This window comes from Strix uralensis, chromosome 8 (assembly GCF_047716275.1).
Source record: "Strix uralensis isolate ZFMK-TIS-50842 chromosome 8, bStrUra1, whole genome shotgun sequence".
Lineage (NCBI taxonomy): Eukaryota > Metazoa > Chordata > Aves > Strigiformes > Strigidae > Strix > Strix uralensis.
This window is the reverse complement of record NC_133979.1, coordinates 20,730,314-20,750,102: the sequence shown is the minus strand read 5'-3', so window position 1 is coordinate 20,750,102 and position 19,789 is coordinate 20,730,314. Positions and strand designations below refer to the sequence as shown.

The 19,789-nt window shown below is 37.2% G+C and overlaps 1 protein-coding gene across 3 annotated transcripts in view; it reads left to right on the top strand.

The window, feature by feature from the left end:
• DPYD (dihydropyrimidine dehydrogenase) overlaps nucleotides 1-19,789 on the top strand; it is a 365,990-nt gene that overhangs the window by 239,970 nt on the left and 106,231 nt on the right. For all 3 annotated transcript variants that reach the window (XR_012629947.1, XM_074877213.1, XM_074877215.1), the window contains 2 exons: nucleotides 8,214-8,282; nucleotides 10,741-10,824. Coding sequence is in view for 2 of the 3 variants with exons in the window: in XM_074877213.1 (XP_074733314.1) it covers nucleotides 8,214-8,282; nucleotides 10,741-10,824 (153 nt within the window). In the remaining variant the exon portion in view is untranslated. The remainder of the gene's footprint in view (nucleotides 1-8,213; nucleotides 8,283-10,740; nucleotides 10,825-19,789) is intronic.

The following is a 19,789-nucleotide window of genomic DNA, read 5'->3' as shown; positions in this document are numbered from 1 at the left end:
CTCTGCTTTCTCTTTATATTAAGTCAGTTTGGAAAGTACAGAAATACAGCAGGGGCATGGCAGATCCACAAGGGCTTGCAGGTATTGTTTGTGAGGAGTACTGCTGAAAGTTAGTATCTGTCTTCCGTCTTCTCTTGGTTTCAGCCTTTGTTAACTTGCGTCTTTTCCTTTCAGTAATGCTAATTCCTTTTCACTTATGTTTTTGTTTTCACTCATTACCAAAGAGACTAAAGGTTGAACTAGGATAGGTTTCCTATGCACAATAAAATCCCAAAGATTCTATCAAATTTCCAGGGAAGTCTTCAGCCACATGGGTAATTTTCATTTGAATTTGAAGGGTTTACCTGAAACACTGAAATTTTCAACAGTCTATCATAAAATGGACATACTTCTTCTAATCATGTAAAATATTTGCGTTTCCACGAAGTGTTTCGTACAAGTGCTGTATTTTCTTTCATTAAACATCTGTTTTGGGGAACTCATATTTCATGATCTCTCTTTCACTCTTCAGGAATTACCACATCTTAATTAAAAATTGTCCTGAAGCATGGGAGGTACAGGTGCATCAGAAGGTTTCTTTCTTTTTCTGTCCATACATTTTGCTTTCAGTTGTATTCTAAGTTGGTAGGACTCTCATTAAGTGTTTTAATGGAAAGCTAGCTTTTCATGTATCCACACTTTCACTGTGCATGATCTGTGCCTACACATTTATGTGTACAAGCAGGGCCAAGGGCATGGTAGCTCAACTCCTGCCCTGACAGTGGCTGGTACAATGCTGAGTCTCATGTGGCAGAGGAGCAGTTACAACACCAAGCTGCTCACTTGTTTTTCTGCAGGTGCAGCCAGTCCTAAAGAGCAATCTGTTTAGCTTCATGCTCCTGTCAAAGACACATCATTTGGTTATTTTACAAAGTAATGGGTTTGTGCATAACCCTTGGTTTTTATTTGTCCGAGGATGTTAAATCCTAATGACTCTAGGCTTTAATTTGAAGCTATAGTCCAGTGTACTCACTGACATCCATCAAATAATCTCATTAAATAGATGGAATCTCATTGATAGAAGTAGAGTCATCATACAAAAATAACTGCCTTTGAAAATAAGTATCTCCTTTTAGCCTGAGAAGAGAACCTTTGTTGTTTGCTGCTCCTGATGATTTTGTGTATGTGGTAGGGTGAGCAAACGGTAATATTTTCAAACTCCTATCATCAGCTTCACTAGGCTTATTTGCTTACCGATAATGTTTGGCCTGTTTTTGTGTCATCTGTTGTATCTCACTTCCACTTCACTTCGAAAAGCGAACTGGAGATCTCTATAAAGTAACAAGGTAAAGACAGGACTTTATTCAGAAGGTTTGCTATGTGAAGACAGCTAAATAGTAAACACAGTAATATCTCCTACTTTTCTCATTTTCATTTACTCATATTATCTCAAATGTATTTTAAGTGCAAGTTAAGGAAGAAAACAATAGATGGTTAGAGATTGTTAAATTATTTACTCTCCACTCCCTGAAAAAGCAAGAGAGAAGAGAAACAGAATTATAGGTCAGCAATGTCAAGACATTCTGCATTGCTTGTCTTTATCATCATGCAGAATCTTTTTATTAAGGCAGCATAGAAAGAATAGATTTATGGACTGAAGGTACAATGTTTAATATGTCCATATCCATCTAGATTGACAGTTCCTACCGACATGAATTTCCCAGGAGAGACAGTGTTACTGGTGTCAGTGGATGGCATCATTTACTTCAATGTTCCATTATTAAATTGATAACAAGATAATTCCTCTGCTTCTCAGAGACATGACAGGGTTTACAATTGTTAACTTTCTTATTGCATGGGATTTGATGTTCTAGGTAGTTTTTAATAAGAGGCTTATTTTTATTTCAGTTCTGCAACAAATCAAAAATTTCAAGAAAGTACAGGAAAAGACAAACCTGCTTGGGTCTACTAGGCATCAAAATCAGGCTGGTTTCTAGAGGGTTATTTTTACAACAGTAAATCTTTGTGCTCCCGTTGTTTTTCAATACTGCACGTTTCAGCGCATTTGTGCAATCCAGAATATTTGCTGCAGCTGTACTCTTGTGGGATGGGTGTTAGAAATATTCTGTACGTTGGTAATTCTGGCTGGATGATTTTGAGGATGATCATTTCATCAGCCAGTGGCCATTTGGAAAAGCAGAGGACTGCTGCAAGTGGCACTGAGTGGCAGTGAGCCTCCAAGAATCTTTATGCTGGCAAGATGTGGCATAGCTGTGAGTTGTCCTGAACCTGGCATTCTGCTAGAGGCAGGGTTACAGAGGCAGGATAGCGGTGCAAGTCTCAATAAGGTGGAAAATCTGTACCAACCCAGAAAGTCCTGTGGTGCTGTTGTTTATTCCCTTGCTGCTGGCTCTTTGCTGCTGAGACTGCATCTAAGAGCTATTGGATAGGCCAGAATCTGGCCTATAGTCTGTATGTTTCATTTTTTCATGTGTGAATAAACTATGAGAAGTCTATATGCAGCATGTGTGTTTTTCAGTTAGATGTTTACAAGATTGTTTATTGTGTCATTGAAATAGCTGAGGAGTGCTCAGTAAACCATTCTGTATTAACTTTTCACCAAGCACCTGGTGGACCACATGGTCTTGTAGCTACATGTGTGCAGGGCCTTCAGGAAGTGCTCCAAGTGTGTTGACTTGTTACCATGTGTGGGTGAGAGATGGCATGGGTCAGAACCGAGTGCATGTACCCCTCATTCAGACAGATAGGGGATATTAATGCTGTGAAATAATGATTCAGCTGCCAAGAAGTTCTCCTGTCCTCACGTGCTTGTATAGGTATAGGTGTCTTTTCCACTGGTGAGTGATGAAATAAATGTTATTTTTGCCATTGTTTTAGAAAGACTATATCTTCAGTGCCGAGCTTCCTCCTAGTAAATGCTTCCTGAGGAACTTTGGTTAAAAACATTTGAGTTTGTTCAGACTAAGCAGGTCATGTGGCAAGGCTGTACTGTGTTGTTTGGGAAGAAACATGTCTTAAAAGGAAGATCGAGGTCTTTCCGTCTGACCCAGACACAAATACCTTCTGAAGTTTAGATTGATCAAGAATAATTTTGCAGTTATTTGAAATCTGGTTCTTAATGTAGTCTTCAATCTCTGCACTACTTTATCCACAACAATTATTGTGTTCCACATCTCCCAAACAGGTAGCTGTTACAAAACCAGTCCTTCAGCCTTCTTGATTTTACAGCTTTCAAGGGAACAGTCTCTTAAAGATGATGTTAAGGATCTCCTTCTATTTCTGCAAGGGCTGTCCACATCAAAAATAAAATTGTGGGGATTTTTGCAAGTCTTTGAGAAAACAGAAGGGAGTGCAGGTTGAGGCCATTGACAGTGTCTAAACATCTGTGGACACTTGGTGCAGAGCTGTCCTCAAGCCTGGTGCAGCAATGAGAAGAGACAGGCAGGGAAGAGAAAGCAGAAATTATATGGGTGACTGAATTTCCTGAAGTGCGGGGAGATTATACACAGACCTGGAAGAATAGGTTAGGAACAGATATGGGCTATGGCCTGTGTTAGATGACCAAAATAAATACAGTTATTACAGGCATGAGGGTAGAGGATTGTGATTCCATTGTGCCTGTTGGGAATTTTTCTTAAATTTGCAGGAATCGACAGTATTCACATTTAAATCCAGCCCCCCATGAGAGTTTTTCAGACTCTGAGTATACTAAAACTACCTTATTCCCTGCAGAGCAGTACAGGACAAATGGTAATTGTCTACCTAGAGTTTTACTGCTGTCTGGCTTTAAATAGATGTTCTCAGGATTGTCTGACCCAAAGTAGGCCCAGTTATTTTTTTTTCTCCTTCCTTTTGTTTTGCAACCTCTTGCAGTGAATTCGTTAGGGAAGAAAGATCACTTGAAAATATACACAGTGGCAAACCTCATCCTTTTTATTTCTTTTAACACTCTTGCATTCATGAGACATCCACCTAGAGATAATGGAAGAGAAAAAAACATTCGCAAGGGAAATAGATTCTAGTTTAAGCTTCCAGGGGATTATTATAAACAGGGAGAAAAAATACTTTAAGGATTGTGAGAAGCAACTTGTCAGTGTCCCTTTAAGTACAACAACTACTAATGCATTTGTTACAGAATTGTGTGAAATGTAGATTTTTACTAGGTGTTTTAGCTACAGTATATTCATCTTACAATCATGTCCTAAATGGTATACTATATACCTCCCTTCTCCATCTCCCTACCCGCCAACAAAAAAAAAAGTTTTATTGTAGACCTTCTTCCATGAATGGTCAAGAAAATCCTGTACACCAAACAGTGTCTGCTGCAGCAAACGTGTTTATCCCTTTATAGGCATTTGGAGAAATTGTCTATCACCTTGTGTAATGTCAGTGCGTAAAGACTTTGCCTGGTGACATCTATCACAGTGATCATCAGGGAGGGAGCGAGGTCTGCAGGGCCGCCACACTCCTTGACGGAAGGTGGAGTAGGCAGCATCTCTCAACAATAGGCAAAATACCAGTTTGGATGAAGAAGAGGAAACAGCATATGCCAGCTATGCTTCTGATCTGGAATAAGAAATGGGCCAGGGATTCCACTGTGCTTCAATCATGCATGGTTTTGCAGGCAGCCCTCACTCAAGCTATGACAAAGCTGCAATTTAGTCAACCTTCATTTACCACTTAGTAACCTTTAGCAGCAACTTTATTGTAAGATCTGTTGGTAGTCTACTTTTATAAGCCGGGCAAGAGTGGTGTGGCCTTGCACTTGTGCTTTAAACAACTGTAATTAAACTCATGTCAGGTTGCCACTGCAAATTTCAGGAGTCAAGAGGAAGGGTGTGGTCTCTGGGGAGGCTCCTGGCCTGGGCCATGCTCTGGACTTCTGTGATATACCAACTGTTTGGGGCTATTAAAGTTGCAAGTGTGGTAATGTGGTACATGGCGTTGTAGGCACCAAAGATGTAAAGAAAAAAAGTTAAACTAGTGAGAAGAGGCTGAGAGGCTGAAATGTGATACAATTTCTGTTTATTACTTTCCAATAAAAACTCAGATATTTATCACTTGTTATTCTTCTTTCTTGCTATTCTCTTTCTAGGTAATGGGAGATAATATTCTATGTTTTCTTCATAAATTCCTGTGTGTGATTTTAGGAGTAGATTCAAACCTCAAACGTCACAGATAGTGCCCTTAAATGTCCACATACAATAATTATTATTTTTTTGTCATGGGTACTGATTCCAAATGAAAAGACCGTTGAGGCATTTTGGGGAAGAATAGTCACTTGAGGAAGGACAATTTTGTTGACATGGAGGGCTGGAGGATATTTTCCCTTAGGAATTAAGTTTAATTTCAAGTTATAAGAGAACACTGGGGAAAAAAAGGAGAATAAAATCCTTACTATTTTTAAATTTTCATTATTCCCTCTGAGATCATGGTTTCATGTTAATAGTCATGGCAGAAATGTAATATTTTCTTTCAGTTATTTTTGTTATTGTAAAGCACTGCTCCTGTCAAAAGTATGTACTTAATTTTAAATGTGAATGCTAAAACTAATCAATATTAAATAAACATGTTGTCTTAATTAACAGCTCTTTGAAACATCACAGATCTTGTTCCTCCTCTTTTGTACACTCCCAGCAGAATTTTCAAATTTCATTAATAACACTTGACATAACCTAACTCATCTACTTGTGAATATAGTCAGCCGCCCTTGTTGTCTTACAGCTTTCCCTGCTGAAAAATTTGGTTTGTTTTAAAGCTGAATTGTGTAGATTTCTGATATACTTTGGATTGTGACTGCAACTGTGAAAATCCTTATCATGTTGTCAGTGTCTGAGTTGGTTGGTTTTTTTTTTTGCTTTAGTTAGTTTCTAAAAAGTGTGAATTTGACAAGCTACAGTTTCTATCTAAACTTCCAGTTAGTGCATATTTTAACTACTTTCTTACTCTAAATTTTTCTCATATATACTTTCTTAAACTGATTTTTCAAAATTTGTGTTTTTAAAAATATTAGAGTCATTTTAAAGACATTTATATTTATTTCTGCAGTACTCAAATTATCTTCGATATTCAAATAGAACATAGAGCAAATTTTGTTTCATAAACATTTGACCTATAGAGCTATATAAGGTTTTTCACAGCAGAAAAGAAGTATGGTAGAGGAGAGGGAGTTTTTTCCTCTGTCAAGAGGGGAATAAAAGCATGGCCAGTAATGATTGTGTGCGTTTAATGAAAAGCTTGGTCTTATATTTATGCCAGAGGTGCACACAAATGGGCACCTGCAAGTAAGGTAGGCACTTCATCAAATGCTTTCCTTCGCAAAAGATTCCCATCTTGCAAACATCAGCCAGAAGAGTGGATGGGTAGGTAGTCTGCAGGTAGGTGGGTGGTGAATTGATAGGTAGAGATTCATCAGAGCGAAATAATGGAAATAATGATGATGATAAGTGGTATTGTCCTTTTAAATGAATAGATAATACGAAGAGATAAACCTCACCATCTCTAATTTTCTCTGTAGCTACCTTCCTTTTTAAAGTATATTTCCTTCCTTTCTAAAGATACTAAGTATCTCATCCTTCTTATGGAGATAATTTGGGAGTTTAGAGTTTCCAACAATGGTGTGTATTGGACAGTTTTTCTACACTGTACTTTTCAGTATTTTGCTTTATATGAATGAGTCATTAAGCCTCAGCATTATGGGAATGTTCAAGAGAAGTGTTATACTGACTGGGAGTGACACATTTGCCTCACCCCGGATATTAATGCTGACAGCAAAACTTGTTTGGAAAGCAAAAAAAGATTAAAACTAAATTTCATCCTATCTGTGAATCAAACTTCCACGTGAAATATTTGTATGTTTCACATAAGAGGGCTAAATAAACAAGAGTGTAGCCCCAATTTTTTTTCTGTTCTCCTCTCTTGGTGTTTCCTCTGAACACAGACTGAGCCGGTAGTGTCTGGGTTTTTTTCTCTTGTCCTCTCTTGGTGTTTCCTTTGAACAGAGACTGAGCCAGTAGTGTGCTTGTAAGTTCTGTGATTTCTCTTTCTCATTTAACCTTTTAGCTGCTGCGATATAGGTATAGGTCTCCGTTGTTTTTTTCTTGCAAACCTCATCCTTCTAAGAAGTCCTCCATGCAGGAGTTCCTGGACTGAATCCTTTGCTGATCTCACCACAAATTTATCGACTTCAGAGTTTAAGTGTCTGATGATCTTTGATGACTCCAGAACAAGTGATTTTAGTCTTGGAGATTCACATCGTTAATTGAACTGGACATTGACTGGAAGAGTAGTTAACATTTGTTTAACAGTAAATAGGACTGTATGCAACTGGAAAGGTGTGTCTAGCTGCCCTCCCAGAAGAATCCTATTAGAACTTATTTTACCTAAAAACTTGAACCTCAGTAAAGTTATTAGAGGCAGCAGCAGCTACAGGCAGAAGCTGGTCTTGAAAGATGCTCAGTGCAGTGAGGAGGAAAGGCAATACACAGAAGCAGCTCTTGGGGAACTTGGGCCACAGCTAGCGAATAGGAAATAAAATGTGTACTGAGGGAAAACAACAGCTGAATTTCCTTGTGCCACTCTCCCAGTCCTCCCAGATTCTCCCCACATCCTATGAGTCTCTTCCCAGTTGCCTCTGCACAAAACCAGGCAGGTGCCAGCTGCCTGTCACTGTCTGGAACTTGCATAGTATGAGATTCCAGGGGGCTGGTTTTGGCGTGTCCTGGCTTCCTGAAGTCAGCTAGAATATTGTGTTTGTATGCTGCCACATTAGACTGTAGATGCTTGCACTTATGTCTTACCTACCTCTAAAGAGCCCCAAGCACTTCTGGCATTGTATAAACAGTAAACACCTTGATTCCTCTGACCTCAGAAACAAGTTTGTTTGACAGTTTTCCTGGTGGGCTCTGTGTCTAGGACAGCCTTTGTTCTCACTTTATTGCATCATGAAGAGAATGCGAAGTCCTCTGTGTGTTTCCCTAGACCTGTTGGTTTTCCTGAATGACTTAAAAAATAGGGATAAGACAGACAACTTTGTATACTATTTCTCATTCCCTGTGAAATATACAACTATATTTCACTATACTTGCTAGTAGTATACAGCTGGTAGTTCCCACATGCAGGTAGTGGCAGTTAGTATCTGGAGTCACGGTAAAGTACTACATTACAAAATCTGGTACCATGGCTTAAAATAATTGCATATATATTCTTTACAGATTCTGATTGCCAGTATCATGTGCAGCTATAGCAGGGAGGACTGGACTGAACTTTCAAAAATGGCTGAGGTAATAGTTTTCTAAATGTGTTTCTGCATCTTTTTTTATTCTCCTTAAAAACAAGTGCTGCAATAAGGAATTTCTTGAAAGAAATAGATTCAAAATGAAAAATGAGAATTTAAAGCATGTCCATTATAATTTGTTTATTCTGTGTTTTCATTAAAATGATGGAAATATAAATTTAAAGGAATTCTCTTTCATAAAAATGGTCCCTTGGATTTTTAAGCAATACCTGGAAAGCCTTTAGTCTTTGAATCTATATACTTTTTATTTGCATTTTAAGTAAACTGTATATTATGACAGATGCCCTGATAAAATTTAATTCTACCTTTGAGAGCCTAACTTGATCTTACCTTGCCTACAGGCACACTAGTTTGACAGCACCAGAAGAAATTTTGAATATAAAACTCTTGAATATTTAAAGTATAAAAGGCTCATTTAATGCTATTCTAGTTTTAATACAGACTTCCAAAAATGATAGCAGAGAAAGCCAGCATATATAATATCAGTCAGCAGGCTTTCTGTAATATAAATCCAGTCTTACACAAATGCAAACAGACTATGCACCTGAAATTTTTATTCCATTTGAAGGAAAAAAACTATTTAAAAACATGTACCTGTGTCCATAGGGAATAGTTTAAGAAATACTTGATTATGACCACAGTAATTTCATTCAGAAAGGTGTCTATATCTGACTGTAATACAAAGTTGTTGTTTTTAATGGGTTTTTCTACATAAAGTATCTAGAGGAAACAAAAGGCATAGTTTCAGATCAATAAGGAAGATTTTAACAAATATAAGCATTAGTGCTATCATTAGCTCAGATTTAAATGTTTTATAAGTCTTATATAATTTTAATACATGTTTTTATATATGTGTAGATGTGGGTGTGGATATGTTGAATTTGTTTTTTCATATGGCTGAAGGTGTATGTTTGGACATTGTTGTTTCTTTATTCACAGTGTCCTAAGCCCCTTCTATGGTGATGTGGGAAGACACTTCTCTATTTTCCTTGACCATTTTAAACCTATGAGCAAAAAAATCACTTTGGGGACTTAGGGAAGTGAAATTAAACATTATTAGTAATTAGCTAGGTGATCTTCAACACTAGTCCATTTTATACCTGTATTTATCTAATTGACCATGAAATCTTTTGTGGAATCTGCGCTTGACAGGAGCAGTACTGCTTTTAAACTGACTAAGATGAATGGCTTTATAGTGCCATTTGCTCCTCTTTTTTAATCCAGTGGTACTGCTATCCAACTTTAAGACAGATAGTTCTAATCTTGTCTAAATGTTAGCCATTTAGAAAAAAGTAGTTATTTAAATGCACTCAATAATGTGTAACTTATGTGATATAACTTTCTTCTGCAAAGTAGTTGTTAGTCTCTGCTCTGTGGAGAGCAGCACTCTCATTTGGCGTGCTCTGGAATCCACAGCTGAAGAGCAGTGATACTTAATTGCATGCGTAGGAGCCTACCTAGAAGGTAATAGATGTGGCTTTCCAAAGAGCAGAAGCCCCAGAAGGGACCGGAGTGCCTCTCGGCAGGAGGACGACCTATTCGTACAAAAGGTCAGCTTGTCACGGAGGCCGACAGCACCAGCAACAGCACGGCATGGCTGGGCTTGCAGAGCTGGCCAGGACGTGGAGGATTCCTGAAAGTGATGGATGGCTTCTCCCCTGCTCGCGTGCTCGGGGAGCTGCTGAACCATGGCCACACAGCAGGCAGCTACTCCAGTTCAATAAGCAAAAGCAAAATGCAAATGCAAAACAAAATGCTAGTTACAGCCACGTGGAAGGCAACAGGAGAGGTCCTCGTCTCAGGCTGGAGCAGTTCAGCCGGGAGAAAGAGGAGCATGTTTGTGTGCTGCCCTTGTGCACCTCAGCTCCTTTGCCTTTTAATTGTAGCTAATACAGGGTGTGGAGGAGAAATTAACATGAATAATATAGACTTTTTAAAATACTCTCTTGTTTGACTTCAGAAACAAAAAAAAAATAATGACAAAAGCTATGGCATAATACAGGTGCCTGTAGAAAATTTAGAGACTAAAATCATTAAAGCAGAAAGGAGAAATTTACTACTGAGTCACAGTTCTTCAGAGCACAGAAGCACCTGCGTAGCACTGACTACCAAACCTCACTTGCAGTGCTGCCCTAAGGCCCTGCAATTACATTTCATTTTTTAACATTTTCCAGAACCCGCTCCTTATTGTGCTTGTGTCTTTTAAATTTATTTTTTACTTTAATTTCCTTTGTAATTTTAGGAAGCCACATCAGTTTTTGAAATTTTTCTCTGTAATAATCAACACATTTCCTTTTCAGGCTATCATAACCATAGCTTTTTCTCTTTAAAAAAAAAAAAAAAATCTAAAGAAATTCATTTAACATAAACAGTAAATGCTACAGGAAAGAGTACATTACTTGAAGTTAATTTTGCATTTTTTTTTCCCTTTGCATGTTTCATAGGTTGCTGGTGCAGATGCACTGGAGTTAAATTTATCATGTCCTCATGGTATGGGGGAGAGAGGCATGGGCCTGGCCTGTGGGCAGGTAGGACTGTAACCGCAATCTCTTTCATGTCTCTTCAGCAATCCTGCACTACCACATTGAAAGTTACACCTCGGGGGGAAGACACAAGCAGCAGATTACTAGCTTGAGATTTTTTGGTTGAATGTGTTTAAATATTTAGTGCTGAAAGCAAAAAAAAAAAGAAGACAGAAGCTGAGAATATACAAAATGCTTAGTTTTGCTGAGAACAAAAATGCATTATGTATTTGACAAGGAACAAGATGAAAACAAATAATTTCCAAAAAGCGCTTGGACAGAATGTGTTGGTTTCCATTTCAGTGCCCTGTAGATATCTTTTAGATCACAACCCAGTAACTACTACATATATCAATAATGATTTTGAAGGACACGAGATATTCACATATTTCATTTCACAATTTTTGGCCTATGAACCTAACTGTATTTTAGAATCACGGAATACGGCATACATTCTGGTAGTGCCACCTACAGTTAATGTCTTCTCTTATAAGAGCCTGTTCTGTAACCTATAGATTTTGATGGTTTATACAGTTTAGTTTGGAATTATCTTTGCCTGATGTGTCCGCTGTGTAGAAATCTGATGCAGTTTATCAATACATCCCATGACTTCAGTTAGGAGAATGTGTGTTGCCCATGAAAAGAAAATAAACATCCACGAGCCAATTCTGATACTAATATCCTTTTAAAGTTTTCAGATTTTTGCACATTTTGGTCATAGTTTGAAATTTATTTTCAGTCTGAAACATGCCCAAATGTGGTGAACTTGGAAGTCTCTGGAAAATCCTGGTTCAGTCTACTGGGAGAAATTTTCTAGAGTTTGACCATCAAAGTTTCATAAGTCTGAAAACTGTTTGATTTCCCATCTTACTGTGTTTTGGGAAGAGGAGAAAAACAAGAGGAGGGAGATGCAGAGTGGGAATCATGATTACATGCCCTAAAATTGACACATACTATTCCACTGATCCCCTTAGAGAGGGCTAGTAGACACCTTAATTCAACCTGACTTCCTCAGTTAAACACAAAACTTTTAAGAACTGAGGTGTGGTTGGATAACTAAACCATTAATTTTCTGAAACTTTTAGTAGGGTGGCAATAGGAGCTGTAATCATTTCTATGCAACTGTGGACACACTTCAGGTGCAGCTTTATCATAGCAATATTGTCAGGCACAGCACACAGGACATTTTATTATTTTCTATGAACAAAATTATGTCAATCTCTTCTATGCTACAGATTATTATTTTTAATGAAAGTAATCTGGATGCTTTTCATAGTCAGTGGTGATTAACCAAAGTTATGATTAAAAATGGGAGAGAGTTCTAAAAACCCTCCAGGACCACACTATAATAGTTATTATTATTTTTTTCCCTGAATTACATTCAACAACAAAGAGCTATAGTGGCTGTTGTTATAAGTTTATGTAGCAATTCCTACCCTTCACTCTGAAGATTGTAACTCAGTAGTTTGGGTTGTCCCCACCTGAGATGGCAGTGCACTGTAGAAGGGTGCGGTTTGGTTAGGGAGAGCCTGGAAGGCTTCACACAGCAGCTGAAACAGGCTCCTTTCATGCATGCTTTTTTTTCTGCCTTTTTTTTTGGCATATGTTATTTCCAGCTTTCACTGGTTGGAATAATATATGCATGTGAAGTTGCTTAGATGTGTAGTCAGTAGGGAGCTGTCTGGCTACATGAGTTTTTACATATCTTTCAGCTATTGTAAAATCAGAGAACCAAATGCAAAATCTGAGCACTCAGGGCTATCGTGTGGATTTGTGACTCTCCTTGGAGGAGATCAGATCCATAAACCAAGAAGAAGATTACATTATATATACATATATGTTTGTATAATAATAAAATTTCTCTCTTCCCCATACAATATGGATATTCTTTTGAATGTTTAATATATACTACTCTTGTTTAAATATATTCTTCTGTTTTCTTAACTGTCTCACCAAAATGAGAGCTCAGAAAAGAATCTACTTCTTTAGACAAATAAATGAATAAAACAAGCCATCTTTAGAGGGCCAGATCCTGAGGTTCTTCTTCAGAGTTGACTAAAATTAAATTATGGTGGCTTTAAATGTAGTTTAACGAAGCAAAGGGTGAGAATAAACTGGATAAAATAATGATACGTGTGACAAGATTTATCAGTGGCCCTTCAGGGGGCTTCTGTGTGTGGTGGCCCCTTGAGACCCCATCATAAGACAGGAAAGTGCTAGGAAGTATTTTGGCTCTACTCCTAATTTTATTTTTTTTTCCCCATAGCTGAAGTCTAATAGGTCATACATGGGTGGTGTGGGGAAGAGAGGGCTCAGATATGCTCTGGAAAAATAGCAACACTTGCTATCTAGACGTCAGGGCATGAGGCTTTGAGAGACAGAGCAGCTTTCCTGGTGGTACAGTGAAACAGGTTTTCTTAAATCTTTTTGATAGCATAATCCACATCTTCATAGGAAAATTTTTTATTGATTAGATCCCTTTTCATGCCTAAGCACATTAAATCCTCAGAAAACTGCAGAAATTGCTGAGATTAAAAATAATGGCAGAAAAACATGTATGTGCTTTTTTACCATTTATAACATCTAAAATGTTCTGCCTTTTTTTGTTGCTGTTGTTTAAAAAAAAGAGAAAGGAAAGGTTAATTACACTGTCTACGTTTTTTCCTCATTTCAGTTCCTATGGTGTGCCTAAGGGTAGGTGTAGATATCTGGGAACATCAGATTTGTTTTTTTCTCTATCCTATTTTGTTATCTAGTCTCAAACACTTCCACTGTTTTATACCCACTGTAAATTTTAAAAATTCCAGATATATCCAAATTACATATATAAAGAATTGGTACTAAGCATGGCTGTTTGTTTTATACTGAATTACAGTTCTCAGCTTTTATTTGATTTTAATTCCAAGTCATTAGTGCAGACACGCTGGCGCCTAAACAGCATAGCTAGCCAGAGGGTAATATTAAGAGGCATCTGTATTGCTGCCAATAAGTTACTTAAAGCTGGTTCTGTATAAAATGTCAATTATATTTACTAATGCTGATTAATGATAATAAAGTTAAGGTTTGTATTCTTTCATAACAACCTAGAATTGTATAAAAGTTGGATATCATTAAAAATCATAATAAAATTTCCATCATAAGGTTTAACAGCACTAATGCACGGATTTTCTTTGGATCAGATAACGTAAGTGTACAAAACATTTAATAGTAAACATAAAGGACAATGTGGTGAACAGCAGATTATTAAAAAATGACAGTATCTCTTTCCCACTATAGTTCATTACTGTAGTAATTATAGCATAAAATTATGAAAATAATAAATCAATCAAACTTCTGAGATGGTAGCATTCATGTTTCAATGTCTAACTTGTGGTGTTGTATTTGTGGTGCACTTTTTGTTTCTTCGCTGGAAATCATGCAAAGATGTTTTAATTTTTTTTTTACTTATCCTTCTAAAAAGTGGCATTAAATATTCAGAACCATTACTGTGATGTGAAATCAACAAATTTGAGTGTTTGGCTTTTTGGTTTTGGTCCAAAAGTCAACAAGTCTCTCCAGCTGCTCTGGTAAGAATGAATAAATAGTTGAATTGAGTTGATAATCTGGGTTTTATTTTGCATTCCTGCTAAATTTTGTATCATACTTTGTTCAGATGAAACCCCAGGTCTAGTAAGTGTAATGTGCATATACCTAGAATCATTAGAGTAAGACTGACTAGGACGAGTGATATCCAAAGTCAGGAAGAGTAGCTACAAAGAGGGAGAGATGATTCTCTATAGCGTCCGATGATACAGCAAGGGGCAACAGCCACAAATTGTATGCTGAATGTTTCAGGTTGGGCATCAGGAGAAAAATTCACCAAGAAGGTGATGCAGTACAGGAACACGTTGTCTAGTAGGGCTGTGTATGCTCCATCTCTGGAGTTTTCAGAGCTCAGGCAGGCAAAGCCATGGCCAACCTCAGCTGGTGTTGATGCTAGTCCCACTCAGAGCAGGAGCTTGGACTAGCTGCCCTCCAGAAGTCCATTCAGACAAACATTTCTCTGGTTCTGTGGATTCACCCTGTTCAATTCCTATCCAAAGGTACTGACTGCATTGTTTGTACCAGGGATAGGAAATGAGTAGCGGATAAAAGGAAGCACAAGGACTCACCTGTTCACTTGGGGTGAGATGATCGGAATGATAGGGAGATCTCAGTTGGAAGCAACACATCAGTTAAATTTCCAGAGCACAGAGGATGCTTCTATACTTCTTAAAAAAGCAAATCTCATATTCAAAGATCTCAGCCTAAGTGTAAGAACAGAGATTCTTTATGCTATAAGCAAATATTTTAAAAGTTAATAACATCCTGGCTTATAAATATTTCTCATTAATTAGTCATACCTTCTCCAAAATATAAAAAATCTCTGCCTATCTCAGCATTTAACTATAGGTTTGGGGGATTGTTTGCTTTTTTTAGTTTATATTGAAGGAGGCATGTATATGTCTCTTGTGAGCACTGAAATCCAGATCCTGGTGGTTTAACTATTCAGATTATATGTAAAATGAACTTGCTTTGTGGTTCTTTTCTTACCTTTATTTTCATTTTACTTAAACTGTACTTGCTACAGCCTCTGCTGCTGGCGGTGTTCATGTTTATTGCCTACAATTAGGAGGCAAGTTTCATAAAAGCCCACATTGCCTCATTCAGAAGACAACAAATCTGTCAAAAACAAAAAGCAAAAAAACCCAAAAGCCCTGGTTACTCTGCAAAGATGAGAACTGGCTGCATGGCACAATTAGATTTGCTCTGCTGTACCTTGGAAATAGGAAAGATGAGGCTGCTTTTTAATTGAAGTGCACAGCATAGCATGCTAATTTGCCGTTGCTCTGCCAGCAAGGAGCTTGAAGTATTTTAAATAAATGATGCCCCAAACAGAATTTGATTATATCTATGTTCATGTGGCATTCTACTATCAGCCTACAATAATATGTTGGTTAAGTATAATTCATTGAGTCCTGCAGGCAGTATTAGTTCTCTCTCTTTTGTATCAGTTACTGCAACAAATTAATGCAAAGTACAGCAGGGTGGTGTTACATTGTGCTATGGCAGCAGTGGGAACATTGCCACCCAAAATCCAGTATAAACCAGTGTAATCAAACTGAGGTTTGTGTTGGTGTTTGCAGTAGAGTTTCAGGATTTATATGTCTTCTTGTTCTCTTGCATTGGGCGCTTTCATCCATTTTGGCTGGGATCTTATGAAGATAAGTCCTAACTGATCTCACTGTCTCCATGTCTGTCAGTGCTGTCTGCTGCTTTGGGGCAGGGTTCAACCAAATGACCTGTTTCAGTTGTGTTTCTCAGTTTAAACTGTTTCAAAGATACTGAATTTCTGTAAATGTCATAAAACTAGGCAGCTGGGTAGGGGAGAGAAATTGTCTGCTGCCCAAGCTGATGGATATGAACGGGAGCCTTAATAGTCCAGCTGAGGGAAAAGCTCAGGCAGATGCAGGAAGTTCAATCACAAGGTGCAGAGTCCTCAGAAAAAAGGATTCCTTAATTCAGGTGCTAGTGGTGTTACTCTGCATGTGCAGAGATGTGCTGCACTGGGTGTTGTTTTGCTGTGAGGGTATTTGGGAGAAGGGGTGCTGCTGATTGCCTCCTCCAACTCCTGCAAACGTAGATCTAAGCACACTTTTTCACAGGCCAGGAGATGTGTTTTGTAGGGTTACATTCCTGGCTCCCACACTGATCATGGCCACATGTCTTTTTTCATGATAGTTCAGTTTTGTTGCTTTAACCTCTTTGGATGATTTTTTCACCTTCCCTGGTTTCATATGTGTCTTTTCCCTTTCTTTTCCACTCCCTCCTTTAAAACCCTCCTCATAAAGTAAACCCTTTGCTGAGTTGCTTTCAAATTAACAATTGACGCATGAGCTATTTCACTGGAAATCTGAACAGAAAAAGCTTGCTGACTATGTGATCACTCCTGGGTTGGTGACATCACTCACCTTCCTCCAGTACCTGATGATTCATTTCCTTTTCTGTTGCCCTCACAGGTTTCAGCTGTGATTAAATGTCATGATTTAAATGGATTTCTTCCATGTCTTTAGTTCCGTATGTCCTTTATGTGCTCATGTATTCTATTTTTTTTAACGTGTAAAAGGAGACAATATTTAATAATGAGGTATGACAGTTAATTGGTATTTTGTCTTAAGAATTTTGGTTTTCATACACTCGAGAAGAAATGAATTAAGCTGCAAAGTTTAATAAATTCATCATCAGAACACTATTCTGTAATTTTATATTGCAGTTTGACAACATTTAATCCACTGTTATTGCTTTGAAGGATTTTTAATTGAATTACTCAAAAGACAAAATGGAAAATAGAAAGGGATTATAAATAGGACAGTAATGTTAACAGCACTATCGACTTGCTGAAACTTTTTTATGACATCGTATGGCTGTTAATAAGGTATTAAATACTGTTATGTGTGATGGCTTTTTATTTATATAGGGAAAGCATTCTCTACAGAATGAATTTTCTTAAAAAATGTAAATGTGATTCTGTTTCCTTGAAATTCATGAAGACGTGAAACGAAGTTGGGGATAATCTTATTTTCAATCTCACTATGATGGAAGCATTTCAGCTGGAATTCACATTATGAATAACAGATGTCACAAAGGTCAGTTTGGCCAAAATATCAGTGACCTGCAACTGTTTAAAAAGGAAACAAAAATATTTGGGCTGTTTTACTGACCCTTCAGTAGCCTAACTACAATGGACTATATAGTGAGTACTTCCCAGAAAGAAAGAAAACCATGATTTTTTTAAAAACCAAATGGCAACCTGTACTTATTCTTGCAATGGTATTTTAATTCACTGAGAAACTTTCAGGAAAGGGAAATGTAGAAAACTCAGGCAAGCATATTTCTGTGGTCTACCTGGTTAAATGTTTTGGTTAAATGTCCAGATCCTGTGGACTGCTTTGCCTTTGGATATGTGATAGCAGCATAAGGTATTGCAATTGCTCATACCGATGATGTCTAGTAATCAGGATTTATTGGAAAGAAAATGAACAGCAACAAGTATCTATGTGCAGGTAAAATAAAATATTTTAAGATTGTTCATCTTGGTGCACAATAAAATTTAACTATGCAGTGCACATTAATAGCTTTTTTCTTTCTATGGTTTCGGTTTTATGCCACCATTTGATAAAGTTAATTAACAGTGTGCTAACTAGTCTCTTCACTGCCTATATGAGAATTTTCAGGACTAGGCTCATACTTTTAAAATTTTGCCTTACCTCCCAGTAAAGTTAGTCAGTGCACTGGGAGGCTTGCTCTTTGCAGTAGACCAAATCTGAATACAGGCCTATATGATGGTCATTTTAAAACTGAGTGGAAAATCATTCTCAGAACATAGGTTTTAAATTCCTTAGTTTGGTGATTTCAAAGGTTTATGTTTTCCTCAATTATTTGGTATTTTCTGCCTCTTTATTTTAGGAAAGGACTGAGAGCTTGCCTACCTGACCACAAGAAAAAGCTATTTGTAGATGCAGCACTCATATATTCGCATTCTATGCTTCCCTTTAAAATATTTAATGTATGATGTAAACCTAATCAAACCTTTATGCCTTCTAGCAGGTAACCTCTGCATGAACTAAAGAGCTGAAATATTGTTTAATCATGCTGCGTACCACTTTTTTACAGTGATATGAGAAAGATTATTTTGGTTGGCTAGAAACAACCAAGATAAAATATTTTGTACTGTCAGGGGTAAAAAGGCGTTTTTATTAGTCAACACTTTACATATACCAATGCTTTTGACAAATAAACCTTTCCAGTTAGTATCTCAAGAATTTTATAAAATGTAAATGTGCAGTTTCACATTTTTCACTTGGAATGTTTAGGCCCAATTGATATTGGAACAAATCATTTGCTAATTTGAGCTGGCAATCTGTGCTTCACCCTTTCAGGCCAACTATTATTAACCTTTATTCTGACAACCAAAGAAAATAATGGTTGTATTCGACTGCTTTAATGTTGCATTAAAATCAATAGTGGTAAACAGTGATTGCTACAGTTTTAACTGACTTGTCTCAGTGAAACATAGAGCTTTTCCTATCATATAAGATAACCATAACAATTAAAAAAAAAAAAAAAGTCTTATAGTTAATTTTAAAAGTTGAACGTTTTCTAACAGTGGTGTTTTTTCTGGTTGCTTAGATTAACACTTTACATTTAAAAAAATAAAAAAACCCAAACAAAACCCCAAGCAAATTCAGAATAAGGAAGATTGTTATGGTTCTAATACCTATGCAGAGAGAGGACTCAGTTTTCAAAAAAATTCAGTTGTTTTTCTTTTAGTGCTGGGGAGAAAACAAAAAGCTTTTATGTGATCTGAAAAGGGAGTAATTACAAAGCTGACTAAAGACAGCCACAAACCTTTGCAAGTCTCAGTTGTGCTTGATCTTGACATCCCTCTTACTGTTGCTTTAACTCCCAACACAAATCTACGTTTTATACTTTTGTCTACTGGTCAATCAAAAATTTCCAGCTCATTTTTGACCTTGTTTTCATGTCAGTTATCTTTTCAGTCATTAGGTACTACATTATGAAAGAAGGGGTGTAGGAGTTCTATTCTGCTAATAAGGTATCCAAAGTGGATCTCCCACACAGCACTTTGATAAATGTATTCTGGAGTTTGGAAACTGACCTATGTTAATATTGGCAGCTATTATATGAGATATGTTAAAAAGCTTTGGAGTGGGGGTTTTTTTGGTGGGTTTTTATGGTTTTTTAAAATGTACTATTAAGCATCATTCATTTGTGCAGCTCTAGTAGTGTAGTACAATAAGGAAACACTGTAACAACTTATTGTTCCCATTTTTTCATTTGGAATAGAGAGAGGTGATCAAAGGCTATTTGTCTTTTGCTTTTAACAGCTTTCAAAGCTTCTAATTGTAGAGATGGAGAAGGGAGAAGTAGT